At 37.3% G+C, this 21,135-nt stretch overlaps 1 protein-coding gene across 3 annotated transcripts in view; it reads right to left on the bottom strand.

Moving 5' to 3' along the window:
- LOC124162823 (T-complex protein 11-like protein 1) overlaps positions 1–21,135 on the bottom strand; it is a 46,687-nt gene that overhangs the window by 10,552 nt on the left and 15,000 nt on the right. Inside the window, exons 1-10 of one of the 3 annotated variants that reach the window (XM_046539484.1) lie at positions 9,979–10,079; positions 9,633–9,847; positions 7,373–7,606; positions 5,704–5,907; positions 4,123–4,243; positions 2,145–2,258; positions 1,935–2,054; positions 1,524–1,647; positions 1,282–1,439; positions 241–413 (exon numbers count right to left, since the gene is read on the bottom strand). In XM_046539484.1, the coding sequence (XP_046395440.1) occupies positions 241–413; positions 1,282–1,439; positions 1,524–1,647; positions 1,935–2,054; positions 2,145–2,258; positions 4,123–4,243; positions 5,704–5,907; positions 7,373–7,606; positions 9,633–9,691 (1,307 nt within the window). In that variant the 5' untranslated portion in view covers positions 9,692–9,847; positions 9,979–10,079. Of the gene's footprint in view, positions 1–240; positions 414–1,281; positions 1,440–1,523; positions 1,648–1,934; positions 2,055–2,144; positions 2,259–4,122; positions 4,244–5,703; positions 5,908–7,372; positions 7,607–9,632; positions 9,848–9,978; positions 10,080–21,135 lie in introns of those variants that run through there. The other 2 variants (XM_046539485.1, XM_046539486.1) reach the window with 2 other exon arrangements.

Genomic DNA, 21,135 nt, shown 5'->3' with positions numbered 1-21,135 from the left:
AACATCATTGGATTACCCAACAGGTCTCTCTCTCTGAGAATCACATAGATTCGATGGATGCAGTGATCAATAAAACATACCACATGCCATCAATGAAGGTTTTTGAACTAATCTGAACTTTCCGAAAAGGTACCAACTCAAAAAAATTAAAGTCTCACTTTCTAGGTCCTTGCATACATATTAACAAGGACACTAGTCATGCATGGGGTAACTAATTTAGCAAGGAGAAATTCAAATTACCCATCATCCATGAGGAGCATTATATGCTCCTTCAAATGAGATTTGAAGGATGGCATTCCTTGAAAAGGGGATCCTACTGCACCAGCTGTTACCAGGAGTACAGTCCCAACCACAGTGACCCTCTGCACTCGTACATTCAAATCTGCAAACCTAGACTGGTCCATCACCAAAGTCTGTAAGCATAAAAAACATAAAAATGTGATATGTATCGAAATTTAGATACCTTCGATATAATTATCTGATTTTAGCAAGTTTCCACCAAAATATTTGGGAGATTGAAGCTTTTTCATTTCAAAATAGTTTCAGGCAAGAATTCAAGTGTTTATGTAGCCCTAACCCAGTGAGAAATGGGTGGTGGAATCCACGTGGAACCCACGTGGAATCCACGTTGAGTGGTGGATATTTGGTGGTGGTGGATATTGAGTGGTTGGACCCACGTGGAATCCACGTTGATTTCAAGTGGATTTGTGGTGATTATCATAAAATGTTAAACAGAATTTCTAATTTGTGGAACTTAACTCTCTGGTGACATTGCGTCATTTATCATCCTGAAACCACGCTAGTTATATGAAAATGTATCGCACATTCTATTTTTATATAATTCGTGGAAAGGCAGCCATGAGAGCACATGAAAAATTGTAGACACATATATAGAAGGTTTAGATATAGAGTGGTTGGGGTTTTAATGGTTTTAGGACAGCACCAACTGCTGTTTTAATTTTTCCACCAAATTTCCACGTGGGTTCCACGTTGATTCCACGACCAAAAACACGTGGTATCCACGTTAATTCTCCACGTGGGTTCCACGTGGATTCCACCACCCATTTCTCACTGGGAATAATTTCCCTTTCACTTATACCCACCAATAATTACTTTACTGGATAAAAATGTATCAAATGGCACAATTCTACCCAAAGGTATAAAAATAAATTATAATGTAATTATCCTAAAGAATTTTTTTAAATAAACCATGCCAGTTGCTGGAAGGTACCTATGATCATGAAACAGCAAGAACAGCTATGGAGCCGATTAATTATTCACCTCTGGATAAAACTCCTCTTCATTCCACTCCAGTAACTCAAGATAAGCTTTTGTGAGGACCTGATTGATGACAGCCCGAATGTTCGAACTCTTCTCACCCTTCTCTTCAATAGCCCTTAAATGTCGACCAAGCCAACTCTTTGTGTACTCCAAACCATCTGAAAAATTCAAATTCATTTTGTTCAAATATGCCTTGGGAGTGGTTTCCATTGTAAAACAAATGTAACAGTGACTGAACTGACCTTCCTGTGTTTCCAAAAATTCAGCAAATTTCTTCTTTTCATAGTCCACACTCTGAGCCATTATATGTGGCCTTATTTGCTCAATTGCAAAATTTGCCATGTCCAATTTCATCAAATCCAAAGTCTGTATTAGATAAAATTCCCATTGGAAACAAGTTAAAAGAAATTCAAAATAATAAAATTAAAATTAATTTAAATAGATACTGACACAAAATTTATTTAGAGAAAGCCTTGCCGTGTTAAGTGGCAAACCATTGTCATCAATATGAATGACTTTCCATGAGATTTGTAAAGGGCAGAAGAGACTTTTCTTGGAGATAGTACCTTTGAAAATATTAACTCTGAAGCTACTCATAAAAAATGATTTTTCAATAGCATTTACTAATTCAGGATAATGCAAGATAAATTTACCTCAAGAATTCCTCTGAAAAGAGGAATTATCTCCGTCGTTTGAGTCAGCTCACGGATCTTTTCATCCCGAACAGGGGCACACAGCTTAGACATGAATGATATTATGTACTGTGCATAATGCTAAAATATATAATTTTCAGGTATATTAGTAAACAGCAGCTTTAAAATATTAAAACATAAAAAATGACTGAATGAAAATTGAACACCTACTTTGAAATCAAGAACTTCAGCTTCTGCTTGTTGTCTAACCAGGTCTATGTCCAGAACTTCTGACACTTCGTCCTTAATCTTGGTATGATGAGGAAGGAGGAGAGAAAGCATCATCTGCAAGAAAATATGTAGACATTCATTTCCCTCCCATCTTCAATTATCAGAAAAAGCACTTTTAAATGTGTGAACATAGGTGAAAATTGGGGCAGTACGGTAGACTCTAAGATTTATCCTGGAAAGTATAAGTTTTATGATTCCATGTGTTGTACATGTACAGTAAAACCTCTTTACATCATAATGGAGGGGACCAAAATGTGAGCAATTTGATGTATGGAGGTTCACTATAGAGAGGTTTTATTGATAGGCACAATTTTTCATATCCTTCGGAAATAAAAGGCACTAATGTCTTTTAAACCATCATATTTATGTGTTTAAACAAACGTGCATGCATTATTGAACATATATTTATTATTTAACAATTGCCGAAAGCGAGCGCTATCGCATGATTTCTAACATGATTCGAGAGAAAACTATGTGATCTCTCTCAATTCAACAGTCTCTTAAAATAATTAGGATAGTTGGATACCTTTTTTCTTATTTACTGTTAGGTATGCTCTCATATTGAACAAAATGGCCACAACTAATGATTAACGTGAAAATTACAGCATGTTAAAGGTATATAAGGAAAAAAAAAGAGTGAAGCATTTATTGCTGAAAATATCATTCCATGTACGTAATCGCAGCTGCATTAATGGTCTCTTGTTGTCTCGGTACGATTTGCGGAGGTAGTTAGGCTCTCTCAGGGGTGTCTCCTTGGTATGATAAGTGGAGGTTTTACGATATAAAGAGGTTCACTATATAGAGGTTTGCCTATAAATTTACATGTGAATCTGTCGTGACCGTTGGGGTGGTATGAAGTATGGAGGTTTATGATGTAAAGAGGTTCACTACATAGAGGTTTTACTGTAATTTCTCATAACAATCATAATTTACTACTGCTTATGCTCCCTTTTCTGCCTTTATCAACTTTCTTCCTCTTATTTCCAGTTTTCAAGAGCTATAAAGAACTTTCCCAAACTCCCTCTATTCTCCTTTTCCCTTCTCATGGAGAGTATTTTTCCGGTACTTGTTCAAGAACAGTCAAGCGAATGGAGGTGTGACAACTATGAGGAATATATTTTCTCTAACACCATTAAAGCCCTAGGTATATATCTCCTAAGTTACAGTCAATGAACTTTTTGAACATAAGGGTTACGGTCATCAGTTGAATATGACTAAAATAAGTTATTTTTGAAGTTAATGTGATTCGATTATTAATCATGGTTTTCAGTCAAAAGAATGCCAGCTAAAAATTTAATAAACTAATCGACAAAGTCATTCAATAAGCAAAGAATCCACTTCATCCAGACCTTTACTGAGGAAAAATACAAACAGAATAATATTCTGGACCCAGACATGTCTCTAGATGCTTTTAACTTAGTAAATATACTTACTCTATGATGCTACCTACTGCTACTTGAGGTCTTGATGAACATGAGTCCGAGAGGAATGGTCTTAGAACTAAAAGGTTAGCAAAATATAACAAGTGGGAATTTAAACCTAAGCAATTGTAATCAAGTTTCTAATTGATGGTTAGCAACAAAATGTAGATATGTAAATCTATGATTTTTATATCAGGCTGACCGGAACCTATTTATCAATTCTCAAAACTATAAAAATTAAACTTGGATCATTCCAACTTCCCGAAAATGTATCAACCCTCTCTTTTGCTGATAACATTTCCAAATACTCAAACAATGATAATAGGGATATATGTAGATTGAAAATTAAGACTTTTGAGTGTAAAATGCATCATTTTTAGGAAAACTATTTCCTGCCCTAACAGCATGCAGCAATTCAGAGTAACACAATACTTCAGCCTACCTCCAATTGCCATTCAAGTCCTTTGAATAATGTTCAATTGCCACCTACTACTTACATTTTTAATATCTTCCAGGAGAACCATTGCCTGAGTATAGTTTGGAGGCTCTTCGGCCAGTTGCTCAGCGAGAACGTCCCAAAAAGCCCGACGCATAGTGTCTTTTATTTGTTTCTGCAAGCTATTAAAAAGTAAATTTCATGTTTTAGGTAATCCATGTATTACAAATACTTTAAATGTAAATAATCATGAGCCAAAGCTAGGTTTTGCCATATCATTTACTATGTTCAATGATTGCTCATGAGGTTTATAGAGGTTTATAGATCGTTCGCTAGAAATATCAATTCAGGTAAAAGAATTATATTATAATATAATGAAAGAATATAGGTAATTATTAAAACCAAAATAATTCTTTAAGATTTTTGGTAACCTCCTAGCTGAGTGCTTTTTTGAGATCAAGAGACACATGATGAACATTTTTACTTGCTTAAGTAGTACTTTATCTTCATGCTTCGGTAAATTCATTTTTATGAGAATTATTTCATACGTAAAGGGTGGTTTTATGCTCAAGACATTAAGGCAGTAAGAAATATTAAATATAGCATATCTTCTTCATTTTCTACATGAACTAAGCATCCTTGTGAGTAGCATTATTAACATCCATAGTACATATTTAATAAGTTCCTGAGAGTTTTACTGATTATACCATTAGAACTTTAGCCCAAAATTTTACTTCAATTTGAATCATACTTTCTCAGACTAAGAAAGGAACTCATAAATGTTTAATTGCCCTCTTCACTTGCATCCACTTCAATGTACAATGAGGCATTAAAATGTCATAATGTCTCGTAATACATCTCTTGATTCCCAAAGACTAATTGTTGCTCTCATAGCAAATACTATATATGTACAGTTAAATTAATGGACTAGTATCCTACACTGGTTATAAAATAATATTTGTAGTTTTCATTCTTTTACTAATACATATTATCTCTCTCTTTAAACCAACCATACGCTATATTTAATCACAGTCGTGGAGTCAAGTGATGATGGACAGATTTCTAAATTTCTAAGACTCAACTGTATTTTTTTTCACATCTACATGCAAATTTTAAGGAAGAATAAATATTATTTCCTTAACTTAAAGAAAAGAGCACTTAAAATATTTTCCTAGCCCAGCAAATATTACATATTTCAAAAAGGTGATATCTTCAACCACCCATTAAAGGCAGCCTCAGCATAAATAACTCCAACACAAATGAAACTGTTACCAGCACCAAGATAACATTATGAAAGAAGACAAATGGATACAAGATGGACATCATGGACCATCTAAAATAATAAGGTTAGGTGTTACATACTTACTATTCCTGATTATATGTTACTTACAGGAAACATGATGGCTTAGACCCCAAACCTAAAGATCCAATATATCCAATGATTCTATGTAAATCAAATATTTTGAGAAATGTTAAGGTTTATGAAGAAATCTTATTTCATAATCTGATAAGTTGAAATATGGTGTACGTTAGTCCCGAGTTTGCCCACCCTTTTAATTTTTCTGAACACTTACCAATTTAGTGCTTACTTTTCTATGAATAAGTTAACATGCACACAAAGTTACCTTGTTAAGATAATTACCTGTTCTCTGGTGGCTCAAGCTTCTCCAGCCGGAAGTTTTTATTCACAGCAATTTCATGAGCAAGGGCCATGTTGGTGACACCATTGGCGGCTTGCATTATTTCTTCCAAGGAAACAAACTTTGGCGGCGATGCGGCCACCACACTAGGGAGAACAAAGCCTCGCTGAGGTCTTGGTGGGGAGCCCGAGCCCCCTGTGCGTTGTCTGTGTAAGCCAAAGTGATGATTTGCAACAAAGCAAATGAAGTGCAATTAGCAAATCAGAAACCATCAAGCAAAGCATAAAGCTACGAAAGAATAGAAATAGGAGGACAAAATTTATAGATTCATATCAATAACACTTAAGCACCAGTTCATTTGTTTACGCTAAAAAGTGATTATCAATACAAAAATATTTACTGCATTTACCCAGGTAATATTACATTACCTAATGAACTCAACTTCAACCACAAAAAAATCATGCAGAGAATTGACCTGGGAATATTAAACAGCTATGGACATGATCAATAGGACTTGAAAACCACTTCTATACTTACTATATCCCAGCCAATACAAAACAGCCAAAGAAAAGCAAAGATTCTGAATCAACTTTAATTAGTCCTCAGTCAGGAGCTAAGTGAGGAAAGCATTGTTCTGAGCAGAGAGTAACATGATGAAGATGGAAGAGAATGTTCAAAGTAATAAGAAGCTTGATTACACATTCATTGTGGAGGAGGCAATAACGTTGTGTGTGTTAAACAATGTTTTAAGAATCACTTAATTTTATCAAATATTTGTATTAGTGCGGCACTAAGCAGGAAAGAATGCAAGCCGATAGTTATTCATTCTTTCCTGATAACATAGCATAGCTAAGAGAAATTAATTTGAAAAAACTTAGAAACACCCACATGTTTGGCAGATTTCAAGCAAAAGAATTAAAGAATTATAATATTTTTTGAAGATAATTAAGTACTTTATTGACTCATGCTCTTCACACTTTAATGTAATGACCAAAGAAAAGCGTGAAAAAGTCAGGGGAAATGCATATTTTTGTCAGGGAAAATTCAAGGATTTTGAATTCAGGAATCTTGTAACAATTAACCCTGCCAAAAACTAATAGAGGAAAAAATTGAGCTAGTAAGACAGCCATACACGGAAAAGCAAGTAAATACTCAAAAAGAAGGGTGACCAACTAAAACGTACCTACATATTTCCAACAATCACCCATATTTGATTCTATTTTTTCACAACCTCCCAGCTTCTCTTTTCTCTTCTATAAGTAATAGTAATTCAATCAAGTAAAATGGATTAAATTTTAAAATATCTTTGAGTCCTGGGGGGCGTTCATCCCCCCAAAATCTCCCCTCGCTGCGCCACTGCTACCTGTATAAGCTATCCGGTGTTAAAATTTCTTGGCATAATTTTTCTCCATCGTATATATTTAAGTCTTTTTAAAGCATAAAATGAAGTTCTTTTAAATTAGTTAAATAAATGCAGCATATTGGTTTCCTTATTTTTTTTAATTTGCCATATTTCCTAGATGTTTTCTTTTTAGCCAAAAAAATAGAAGTCTCCCTTATTTTCTTCTCAAAATAGTTGGCCACCCTATTCCAAAGCGATAAGAAGTATGATTACACACGCTTTAGTTTCGTGCCCTTTGTGGCGGTGGGAATGGGGTTGTGTTGCCTCACCTCTTCCCCTTGTCCTCGTCACTGCCCGAGGAGGACCCTTCGCTCTCGTAGCGCAGCCTCGCGCCCTCCTTGGCGCCGCCGACGTCCACCGGCAGGCTGGCCTCCGGGCGACCGCCCTCCCCGCCCAGCAGCTCCCGGGACGCGGCCTCCTCTGCCGCCTCCTCCTCCTTACCCCCCACCGCACCCTCTTCCTTCGGGGTCACCTCCTTCCTGCGGTCCATCCCGTGCGGAGCCCTGGAAAAAAAGGGACATTCCCAACTGTTAAGGCCGTTTTACACGGGGCACGGAATTGCGCAGGTTAGAACTGCATTAATTTCTAAGATTAGGCGGAACTGAGCGAATGCATTAACGAAATTAGAACAGGGGCTATTTTGCCATCTCACGTCCACGCATTCTGGCGTGTGTTCTAGCAATTCATCGCTTTACACGACGCAATTTTGACTGAGCCTTCGTACACTCGTCAGATAGCGCAAGTACGTGCCCCGTGTAAAACGGGCACGTACTTGCGGGCACGTCTTTAGACATTATCATCCGAATAGGCATTATCAAGTCTGGCAAGAGAATCCAAATGCCAAGTATTATGGTGAGAAAATATTGATGTAACCGGAAAATAGTCTAGTCTATAGTTCAATAATCAGAGATGGAAACATTTTTCGAAAAGAAAAGGTGTAGTTTAAGGAAGCCCTCTTTTAGTAACCTTATAAATTATCACCTCTTCTATCAAAACAAACAAGTCCGTAGCGAAAGCGTGGGATTCTAGGGTTTCAAACCCCCCTCGAAATATATTGGATGTTAATATATTTCGTGTACCCCTTTTATTCTCCTCCGAAATGCATTCTCCCTCCAAGAAACCGTTTCCATCTCTCCCGAAAAAAATTCTTTGAATTGCATTTCAGCATTGAAAACAACATCTCCGCCCAGGTTATCTTCATATGTTTCTAAGAGAACTCTCATTCCCAGAATTATTGAGGCAGTAGCGGATACAGAAAAAACTCAAGGGTGGCGCAAAAGATACCTTGAGTTACTTTTACTTTTATCGTAATGAAAAATAATCAAGTCACATGCAAAGTTTTAATTATGAATTTTTAATTATGAACAAGTTGATGTTTCGATGGGTAATGGTAGAAGAAAATCGCATTATACTTTTAGAAGGTTTTAATTATGTAAATTTTTAGTGATTATGTAAACATACAAGACAATACCATCTTATGATATAAAAAAGTTAAAATTGTGTTTCGGCAATGTTTGGAAATACGCGCGCCCCCTGCGCCCCCCTTCTGTATCCGCCACTGTATTGAGGCAAATACTTTTTCGAGTATCACTCGCGTTAGTCCTTACATCCACGGCAGTGCATCAGCTCTTGTCCTTCGACAACCTCAGCTAACGGGGTAACGGAGGACACTGCTAGAATGTTTGGCGAGAAGATTGTAGAAGGCTGAAGGATAAAAAAATGCATGCGGATGAAACCCGAAAGAATGTTGTTTTCCGACATCTAATGTTAGTTGAACAACCAGACTTGATTTTTAAAGTATCACGGACAATTTCTAGCATTTATTTGCCTCAACCTTTTCTTTCCTGATCCCAAAAAATCCGTTTTCCGTTTTCATTCTAAATCCTTATTAATAACTTTTTCAAGTATTTGCTCCGTCGTTCCCAAATTCAAACGTATAAATACATTGCGAGATGCTTTACGAGAAGTATAATGCGATTTTCTTCTACCATTACCCATCGAAACATGAACTTGTTCATACTTCCGCATCGAAACCTTTTAATGTTGTAGACTCGGACGTTAATTAAATCTACTAGGGTAGGGAAAAGTAAAATTACAGTGTTATTTTAGATTAATTTAACTCCTACTTACCCATTCTTTCGTAAAACTTTGGGCACAATCTTACAAATGGATCTCAATGACTTCAGGCTCACTTCTCACCATGAGCAGGAATGAATTTAATGACTCATTGGGTTCGCTTATCGCTTAAATTTACCCTTCATGGCATAAAATAATCACAAAGTTGTCTGTTGTGGATTGATTCCATGGTTTTCTTTGTATTTTTAATAATTTATTATAACGAGGAGCCGGCAATTGGATAAGAAGGAAATGGTTGACCCTGATTATCGAAACTAATGCAATAGTCTTTGAGATGAAAAATTGAAGGGACAATATATTTTCTAACACTGCTAACAGGAAAATAACCACATTGAGTGGCAACAATTTAAGAATGCATTCTAATGTAAATGGTAAAAAAATATATACTCCTACCGGAGTGACAGAGTTTCACTGAAGCCTTTAGAGATTTCACGTCTTCCTTTCAAAACCATTTCACTTGGATCCGGCTGTTTTCGTCATTTCGAAATGCTTGCGGGAATTTCATTATGGGGATTATGAAACTTGCAAATTATGAGAACTGGCTGTCAAGATCTTACGGGATCAATTTCGATGGGGTAGCCGAACATGGTGTTGTTTACATTTCACACCTGTGTAGAGTGAATTTATTAGGTCAAGAATTCAGGCGTATATTATTTTTGTAGAGACAATTAAGGCGGCACCAAACGGCAATGGAATTTAAATTGCTCTGAGTATGCAGAGAAAGTAATAAATTGCTTACCCTTTATCTGTTTTTTCCACCAAAACCATTTTGTAAACCGCCGCCCGCCTCGCTACAGGAGTCTGGTACCGGTAGAGTCGTCCAGCAGAACAGAAATCAACACCCAAATGAATTGTCTCCAGGGGCAACGGCAAAAAAACTGGGGGTTTAGAATATCGTGTACTGGCGCTTGGCACGAACTGAACTGGGGAGTGTTCTGAACAGATGTTCTAGCGGCTTCTACAGCGGAGCGTGGTAAAGCATATCCATCGCGCCGTAACAAAACGAATGTTAACAAAGGATTCCAATAATGGTGAAAAAGCAGCAGTCTAAATTGATTCATAATAAACGTCGACAATACGGAGTAGGTGCCGCAACACGTGGCAATAACAACCTGTTACGGAATTGTTATTGAGCAATTCTTCACGAAGCAATCATAAAGACTTTTGCCCGAACTTGAAAATAATAAACAGTCATTATTGAATAAATAACGAGTGGCTAGCAAGTTTATCTTTCGATTAATTCCTTCCCTGAATAACAAAATGAAAGGCTTCCAGATATCGACCAGAGAGACGTTGATGTTCATTAGCCTCGGGTACTGGGTGGTCACAATGATATAGGGTAGACAAGGTTACTAAGCTTGAAAATGAAGAAAGTAATTTAACAAAACTTCAGAATATAGATTGAAAATAGGTTTATAAGATTTAAACAATGAGTACAGAGTAAGTTTCGCCCTTTTACAAGCCCCCAACTATTCTGTAGAGGAAAACCGAGCTCACAGGATATCACCAATACTATACGCATGGGCGTACCCAGCGGGGGGCAAGAGGGGTCAGCTGCCCCCTCCTTAGAAGCAAAAATCGCAAAAGTCTTTAACGAAAATCAGAACTGGATTGAAACGTAAGTTTTCAACCAATTTTCTTTTAACCCGTGAAAAATAATATTTGAATTACGCATGTAGCTAAAATTTTTTCAAGAAAATAATAGTATAAATTAGGCGCAGTTATAATTTTCGTAAAATGTTGGTTTAATTCACCTTTACCGTGCAAAAATTTTAAGACTTGAACGACCCCGGCTTGCCCCCCCCCCCCCCCCCCCCCCCCCCCGTAGTTTTGATCCAATACGGGATATATCGTCAGGTACGTACATTATGCATTGCACAGGTTAGGGCCCGAGGGAATGGGGAAGCACTTTCACCCAGGGGCCTAATAAAACTTTCCGAACGTTTTTAAAGGCGGAAGGGCAGGACGGTTGGGTTAAGGGATCCAAAGGAAACATTGATCCACGCCTGCCCGGTATGCCTATCCCTATCCTTGGAGTCCTTATCCCTTTTCCACCCCACATATGGTGCCATTATATTAGAGCTGCAAAAAAGTAAAACCTATTCTATGTAGCACAATAAATGAGTCGAAAATAGGCTGGAATTTAAAATTCTTGATAGCGAGAAGGTAACACCCTATGACGCAGGCAATTCGATTCATGCTTCACAGTTTGGACCACTGATTACATATCTACAGGCTACCAAACATTCCGATATGCATTATTTGATTAGCAAAATGAAAAGATAACTTTCCAATGGACGAGATCACTGAAACTTCCAAACGCGTGAACTTTCGACCCCAAGCGACTCTAATGCCCCTTTAACTTATTATTTAGGGCGTTAAGGAAAAATTTGCATAAACGGTTAATGGCAATATATTACCCTGCATTCTTCATCAAAGTGACAGGATTTATATCCAGGTGATTCAAAACATGAAGGGAATGAGTGGGTACACAATCGTCAGGTGCTATCATCCTTTAACTGGAAAGGATACGGGAATGAATGATAATAACAGCCACAATTTATTTTGCCTATTTCAATCAAAACATATATCCCCCAACAGGGACGCAGCTAAGAATTAAGGCTGGGGGGGTTTAGGTGCAACCATAGAGTAATAATGTACTTACTCTATGGTGCAACTAATATCGGGGTGATTGGGGGTATGGAATACCTACCAGGATAAGCGGTAGGTGCTAGTTTAATAAATTGCGGAATTTAAAGATAAACGGTTCAAAATGGTGAATTTTACGGCTTTCTGAGGGATATTTTATTAATCCTTAAACTATTCTATTACCAATAGCAATACAATTAAGTAAAATGGATTAAACTTAAAAATTTCTCTGAGCTCTGGGGGGGTTTTAACCCCCATAATCCCCCCCCCCCTCGCTGCAACACTGTCCCTCAAGTATGGAGATAAATAACAGTCTTGAAAATAATTTTATTAGTCGATAACACAAAAGTTTGCTTTATTTGGAGACTAACATTACTGGTACCAATCAATGGTTCTAGTTTCACCGACCAACAGTATTATAGTTGGGCCGGTGCGTCGTACCGCCTAAAATCCATACTCGTTATAAGCATAACGGTTAAACCATCTTTTTAAATCAGATAAAATACATTCAGGGAATATGTGGACACGAACATGAAACCTAAAGACCTTGAAAAATTACTACAAATATGATTCATTCCAATTTCCACATCAGAATGCGTAAGAGCATTTAGTGCTGTGAATGACATTCTCACTCAAAAATGGAACTGTTTGTGGGTAGAACGAACCAGAAGATTAATTTTTCTCAGAAGTTTTGGGCCGCCATTGGAAAAATTTAATCCAGAAATTTATGTGCAGTCTTGGCTCAGATCAGGAAGAGGATCAGCTGAAGAAACAGCGCAGCGTGTCGAAAATGTGACACACTCAACGAAGTCCACAACGAGTCCATGTGGAACCTCCTTAAGTGATTTTTTGTGAGTACCGCCTAATTTTTTTCCTAGCTACAGCACTGCCTACCAAAATATCTCATTTAGAAGATAAGTTGTACCACATTAGGACGGAAATTGAAGAAACTCAACGGAATATTTAAAAAATAATTTAAAAATATTTCAGTCGAAACTAAGCACGCTTTCTGAAGTAAATTATGGTTATCAAGCTATATCAATTTAGATTATCTGCTAAAATCCATGACGCCACCTTCTGATAAATATGTGGGAAGGATACTGGTTCTTGGAACTTCGTCAATGGAATGAATATTGGTGGTATCTCAGCTCCTAACTATGCCCATCTACGTATCACTGGAACTTCCCAGGAAGAAACTGAATCAATGAGACGGCATTCACTGAGATAGGACAAGAGGTAGCCAGAGAGAAAGAGTTCGAGAAGTTTCTTTCAAAGCATTCCCCTTCGAAGAGGAGTCAACTGGACGCAGGATGACATTCTCAGAATGACCAGTCATGCAACCCTTCCTCGTCACCATCCCATGAAACAGCACGCATGGGTTACCAAAGAAACCCCGTAGTTCTAGAAGGGCACCTTCTAACATCTATATGTGATGAAACAAAATATGTGCAGACTAAATGATCTCACGAAACGAGAGAAAGTACATTTCAATGTATACGAATAATAATATATTTGACGAAGTTTCTGGCGCGACCACACCCTTGGTTATGAATCATTTAACTTATTCTGACTACAGCTTTTCCTTTCTCTTTATTTTTTTCATTACACGGGGGGATCCCCTGAGTCCTCCTATATCTGGGAGAAATATATCGGTTTCAGCGTGGTTACGCATGTCATTAGTCCGATAATAAACGATCCATCGGACAGATGCAATAAGTATCGCTAGTATGCATGCCTCGGGGGCAACATTAAACCAAAAAAATACCACCGTTTGTATTTGTCCAGGTAGCCAAGATAAGGAGCCAACGTGCGAGTCGGTAACCTGATTTTAATTTAATCTCTTCATCGACGATCAATTTAAGTCAATAACCTACTGTAATTAGTTGGCTTCGTTGATGATGTTTTCAAATCTCAAAAGCTATGTCAACTATAGTATTTTTCTAAACATGAGCGAAAAAGATGGCCCATTACATAATTGAGCAATTACCTTAATAAATTCCAGTTAAATACCTATATATAACATATAATCACTTCGCACTACGGGATTTAGTACTTATTAGTTGCAGATCAGCGATTGGTAATGAATGAAATATTTTATACAGATGATTTTATTTGCAAGTCTAGCATGGCAATACAAAACGATACTAAACCTCATAGTGAGTATGAAGTGCCGAATATGCTCCATCAATATTCATTTAGTAAGTTAATGCGCAACACACCATTTGGTCCTTAAGGATTGAAACCAAAGTGACTGCATAGAGGGGGGCCAATTCCATCCTATAGAAGGCTGATTTCTGCTGCCACTTCAGTCGAATTTCAATCGGTTTCCAAAAATGTCCGTAGCGTGGCTATGGGTGCAATGATATTCACTTTCTCCAATATTTTATGGTAACATGTTCGTAATGCGAGGAGTAGCATTGACATTAGGAATTTGTTGGATCACATCGTCAGGAATATAAATTCCGGCGAACATCCCTTGTTTTACCTTATTTCACCGTGAAACTCGGATCATTATGTCCGTCAGCGACGCAAGTGGCGAATTTTGTAAGCCCGTTTAAATGCGCGGTAAGTACAACACTTGACAACAGTGACTAAGCTTGATAATCAATTCTAACAGAAATGTAACTAAGGGCCGGTTTTATAATGTCTGGTTAAACCTCACGTTAACTAACGTGGAGATAACGAAGAAAGAATGACGAATGGAAAACAAAATGTCATTCAGGGACGAACAATACGATAAATATGGCAAATAATGATCTGTACGACCTCTCGTGACCCAATGGCGCCCACACATTAAAGACTCTTTGTCGTGCTGGAACGAGTTTCCTTAAAGGAAGAGGTTAATGACGGCCGTGAGTCACAATATCTGGGCCGAGCTTACTGCGCAGCTAGACAGGTAACTTCCTCGTGCAATAAACTCTCAAGGACTCGGAGATTAGCACTCTCTCATAAAGTATGCATATCGAGCATCAACAAAAAACAATAGTCGAGTTATTTATCAAAACAAAGGACTTATTTTAGAAGTATGAATGTATTTGCATCTCTAAAATCTTCTGGTTGCAAAATTTATTCGAGTATAAAAAAAATCAATGAACTGAATATACTTTTGTGAGTCATGGTATGTCTTACTTATTATTGAGGCATAATGAGCTATTATGATTCTGAGGCTATAATTCTTCTGTCGAAAAGTTTAAATTGATCTTTATAATCTTAAACTTTAGAAATAGAGACTTTTGTCTCGGTAACATTAGCGAAATGATGAAATAATCCTCCTTAATTGACAGACAAAGTTCAATATTTACGAATTCAATATTATAAAGCGTATATTATAAAGCTCTTGGAGAATTGAGAATTGACAAGTTTTCTCCACTGTAAGAAATTAGAATCACCTATATCATTGAGAGACATGGCTTCATACTAAATTTCCTTTTTTTACTTCAGATACTTGGAATGTATACTTAAGAGATTACAATGTCCGTAAAATATGCAAGAGACATGTATCGTGTGTTTTTTGTCCCTAATAGAGAACAAAAACTTATTTCGAAATTTTGAAGGCTTTACAAATAATGGCAAGCAAATGATATCAGAGGTCGGATTACCCGTCAGCGAATGGAGTAAGCGATCATGTGCATCACACTTCGTACGATTTTTGCGAACATAACAAATAAAACAGATATTAAAATTAACAAAAAAAATAGAAAAATACATGTTCGGATAGGTAATCGAGGAGAAACGACAGTATAAATAAGGAGTGGGAAGGGCACAAAACGTCATTTTAATTATATAAACGTCATTTTTAATTATAAAAACGACAGATACAGTCGACCACCATGCACATCCTATGAAGAAACTTTGAACCTTCTCGCTGTAGGATCTAGCCAGGGGTAGTGCACGATGCGTTTCTAATGAACATCCAAAATACAACGACTGATTAAGGTCCACCACCATGAATATCCTATGAAGCACTCTGAACCTTCTTGGGTAGGACATAACCAGGAGTAGTGATGCACGATACAAGGGCGTACTCAGGATAAAAACTAGGGGGTGGGGGGGCAAGCCATGGTTGTTCAAGTCGTACCACTTAAGCACAGAAAAGGTGAATGAAACCAACATTTAAAAAATAAAACAGCGCTTTATTAGTTTTTAAAATTATTTTAGTTAAATGTCTTATACTAATGTCATCTTTCGTGAGTTAAAAGAAAATTTGTCGAAAATTTTCTTTTCAATGCAATCCTGCTTATCCTTAAAGATTTTTGCGAATTTTGCTCCTAGGGGGGCACGTGCCCCCCCCAGACACTTCAAAAATATACAAGATTTTTAAAACGGTTATCATTACGTCCGTTTCGTTTTGCGTATTACGGAGCCTGAATAATTTAAGCCTTTATACCAAGTCAAGAAGATAGATTTGCCGGTCACAGATCATTCGCCAGTCAGCGCTCGAAAAAACCATCGCCGAAGTGGGAAAGGAGTTTGAAAACTGACGTTATTACATATCTAACTCATTAATATTTGCATATTAATAACTTTCATATTAAAATAAAGAGAATATTTCTGACAGTAATTGTAGTATTTTGCTTTGAATCTCAAATATTGAGAAGACCGTTTGACTTGCATGACCTCTGTGCCCACCCCAGAAAACCTGACCCCCCCCCAGAAAAAATCCTGGATCCGCCCCTGATTCTTTGCATTTATTTTGAACAAACTTTCTCCCAATGCGTTACCACTCATAAATTATTGTTTTGCTAATAGCATGCCACAGAAATGTCATACTGCTTCAAAAAGTCCAACTTTTTCCCTTAATAAAAATAAAAATCTATAGACCATAAAAAAGTTTGTCTGTAATTACATTCTCTGTGACAAAGTTCCACGAAATATCACCATCAAATTAAAAGTTGGTGATAGGCCCTTAGCCTTTTAATGCTCTCAATATCATCACAATGCGCTGTCAAAAAATATCCATGTCGCTGTACAGAAACCGTATTATAGCGGTCATCCAAATTATTTTTTTAACAAAGCGAATAAAAAAGATCGAGATGTGGATACCTAGCTTTCTTCGCTAATTTTCAACGGAACCTCAAAATCGATTCGAATGTAATTATATTCCTCCGAGAAACATCCTTATGTAATTCTCTTTCCTGAGCGGCAGCACCGCATTCGCTCTCCGATTTAATGAATCGTCATTATCCTCTCTCCCATCGCATCCTTCAAAAATTTTCCGCCCGACTAAAAAACACCTTTGGAAAAAGATTCGCTTTCAAAATCGCTTTCTCCCTGAGGTAGGGAGTCACTCACCGTGCAGGAAGAATGTTCCAGAAATTGATCTGATGCACGAAACCGAACTACCTAGTGGGAATGCGGATATTTCCAACCATTCTATCGCTCGATTTAACGGCGGAATTAAAAGGAGAATGAAGGAGATTGGTTCTGGCAAAGGGGACTGCATGGAGGAGAGCCAAATTTCGAATAACGGTCGTAATAAACAAAGCTATCGGAAAGTGAGCATATATTTTTTTTATATAATTACAATTTAACTTTTTACTAAAGAAATAATTAAAGGAAATGTATTTCAAACTTTATTATTGCATTGAAGGTTTTGTTTTTCCTAACAGTGCTAAAGTAATTATAAACAGGATATTTAAATTGGGTTAAGATTGCATTTGAATTTTTACGCATGTGAAGAATAACGGTCGTAACAAGCGAAACTGCCGGTAAGCGAGCTAATGTTTTAAATAATTTCAATTCCAATTTTTATTCAAGAAATGATTCGGGAAAATGAATTTTGTGCTCATTTGAAGAACTGCGCACATTGTGACGCGCAGAGGTTGACAAGTTTGAAGCCACAGGTGGACTTGTAGGTGTTTTCAGGGCAATGTCCACCATTCGCTTTGAAGTGGGGGTGGTCGCTGGAGATGTTATTGAGAATCGTAGAAAATCGAAGGAAACACTGACAAATAGCATTGCGTAATACTTACGATGGAATGCGGGAATCAAAAAATAACCTGTGCGACGGAAAAAAGTTAGCTGTTAGTCGAGGGATATAGAGAGACAGATTACTAATCTCGACCTTGAAAATTGTATCGCAAGTGGCAAATGCTTTATTTTAATTTCTATATGCACTTCCTACATCAATATAAAGCCAGTTTTCACTGTCATGGAATGCATAGATTTATTTATCATGTTTCATACCACGTTACAACCATGGTTGGTAAAATTAAGTGTGCGAGAAGTACCTACTCACAACAAAATGTCTTTTCAGATATACTCTTCCGCAAATTACAGACTCGTAAGTAAAACTATTGGGTGTTTTCATTCCATGTGAACCTACGTTAACCGGTATAACTTTGATGAATAAAATCTGTTCCCACTGGATATTTCACCTTTTTAGGGCGATTATTGAGAAGGGAGAGGAGAGTAAATGAGAAAGTTCAAACATTTAGGTGCTATGCACCAATTCTCCACATGAAACTTAGATTGCAGTAGAAGAACCTGACTTTAACCCACAAATAATCTATGACTCGATAGAAATACATTTCTGTGATTATTCACAATACTTACGCAAATAAAGCAACTCCTCACGAATTCTTCGGTATCGTCTAGCGTCTTCCAAAGGTGAGTCTACCAGATGACCGAGAAAAAGACACAAGACAGTCGAATGTTTTGACGCAGCGGAGACTATTCCCGGCGGGAAAAATATCGCGAAAGAATTCCGTTAGCCCGGATGGGGCGGGGTAATTCAAGTTCACTTCCCACGCGAATGACGAAAGAACGGCGAGATATTGCGAATCCAATGATGCGGCAACAGGGGGGCCCGTTGAATCTTGATGAAAAGAAGGCGGCAAAGAGACAAAGATACAGGAAGGTGAAAAAAAATCTTTTTGAATTGACCGTTGTCGGTTGCCATGAACCAGCTCCATTATCGCATTCGCCAACCTGCGATATTGATTCATGGACCATAAAAAGTAAGTATGAAGGAATGTTCATTTATGCTCTGGGTTTACCCATAAGATCAAATACAAACACATGAAATAATTCCAGTTCAAACAAAAAATAAAAATAAACTTTGCACAATTCTATTTGCAACAAAAAGCAAAAAATACACCCAAAGAAAAAAATTACCCCGAGTAAAGAATGAGAACATACAGAAAAAAACAAAAGGAGGTGAAAACCCAGAAAAAAATTCAGATAACTGGTGATAGAACACCATAAACACTAATATAATTTATCTACATGAATTATCGCTGAGGTAATAATAAAAAAGCTTTTCTTAACGGCTCGAGAAGAGCAATATTTTCCGTATGGCAGTAGGAAATTCCAGAGGTTAAAACTAGGCACGAGAAAAGAATTGAGACAAGTGTTTTTCGGAGGTATAGGACGTAGGTGGTGGTTGGATTATATTCCTATCAGAAAAATTACTTGTAATTTAATTTGGAGCATGTAATTCCATTTTATTTCTCATTTCCAGAGTATAAAAATCTTAAAAAATAATAATTTATTTTTATCTCGAGTTCTGGCCGCTCAATAATTAGCATGTTATTCTTTAGCGAACATGTACTCAAGTGTTATTCGCGCCATCAGAGCTCAAAAATAGCTATATCAAGAAGCAACACGATAAAATTATAGTGAACATTGAATGAAAAATTAAGTCAGCGGATAGCTGCAACTTATGATAACATTTAAGCACATATTTGCTCATAAACATACTTATTATGTATAATATAAAAAAATTTAGCTTAAACAAACACCAAATATAACAAAGAATGGAGAGGTAATTGTTTCCCCGTTTCGGATCTTGTACCTCAAAGTTCTGATTTCAAATCGCAATGCCCACCAATAACATTAAGTCTTACTTGGTACGCATCGTATAGTTCACGCGTTTCGCTTATGTACCTCAAGTTTTTTATCGGATGAAATTGCCCGTGACGGTAAACGAATCCACGACCTTTCAGCTCGCAGACAGTCACGCGGGGCAAATTCACGTGCACAAGATTGGCCGCAGTCATAAGACGCTCACATTTCCTACCACTTCAAAGAAACATTATTACATAAGCCGCAGAGAGATTTCACACCATTAAAAAAATATATATTCGAAAAGAGTCAGGGGAAAGAGAGTTACATAAACGTAGAAATCTATGCGACACTTTCTGCAGAGAAATCTGTCATCATAAATTATAAAACTTTCGGAACGTCAGTCAAATTTCATCTGGGAGGACAGGATATAATGACCGTGAGAATATAATAGCGTTTTAATCTCACTAAACCAAATCGGGTTACGTTACGTTAAATAAGTAAATTTTCCTTTCCTTACGTGAAAGAAGTAAATTTTCCGTTGCGCTATTCCCTCGTATGATTACGGTTCTTATTCGTGCCGACTCTGGCAGTTCAATTCCGAAGGCGACACTCCTTGGGTTGAAGGTATCAATCAAACCTAATAATTCAAATCTGTTAAGTTAAAGCATAGTTCTTATCTCGATTTTAAAACCAAGATAGTGTTACAACGATAGTTCCGCAGTGACATCGAAAATTGGTTGACCGCGGAAAATCTGTAAACCATTGACCATCGAAGCTTAGCTATGCATGCCATATGTCCATTTCGAAAGTCACCATCGTACTGATCACGCTGACAATCCACACTACAGACAATTTTTCCCATTATAAGGTCGTGGCCGATTGTCAATGCTACCAGCAGTACAACTCTGTAAATATACAACGTGGAGAAAATTTACGCCACGAAATTTTAACCGTGGATACCTAGCTGATGCCAGCAGGAACCAAAATTACTAATGATTTTTAGGTCGAAAACGCACCATTTATAAACTGACGAAACTTTCGAGACAAGCGCTCCGATTGGCCGCGAGTTTGCTCTGTTGCCGGATGTCTTGGATGCATCGCGATCTCCGGCAGGAAAAGTATTCGAAGTCATGTGTTGCCCAGAGCATCTGGCAACAGGCCGGACTCGCGGCCAAAAGGAAGGTTTTGCTCAAAATTGCTGCAGTTTAAAAATGGTGCATTTACGACCTAAGCATCATTAGTAATTTTTTTTGCTGCTGGCGTCAGCTTTTAATGGGTTAAAATTTCATTACATAATTTTTCTCCACTATGTGAGCACTAGGCTTATTCCAAGCATGCGCCTATGGAATGCGATTCATAACAAGGGCGTCAACAATTAGGGGGCAGTGAAAGACGCCTCAATTTTAAAAAAACTTGGCATGAATATCCGAAACTTTTATGATGATATAACCTGTTGCGT

This window comes from Ischnura elegans, chromosome 7, assembly GCF_921293095.1.
Source record: "Ischnura elegans chromosome 7, ioIscEleg1.1, whole genome shotgun sequence".
NCBI lineage: Eukaryota > Metazoa > Arthropoda > Insecta > Odonata > Coenagrionidae > Ischnura > Ischnura elegans.
This window is presented reverse-complemented; position numbering and strand designations above follow the sequence as displayed.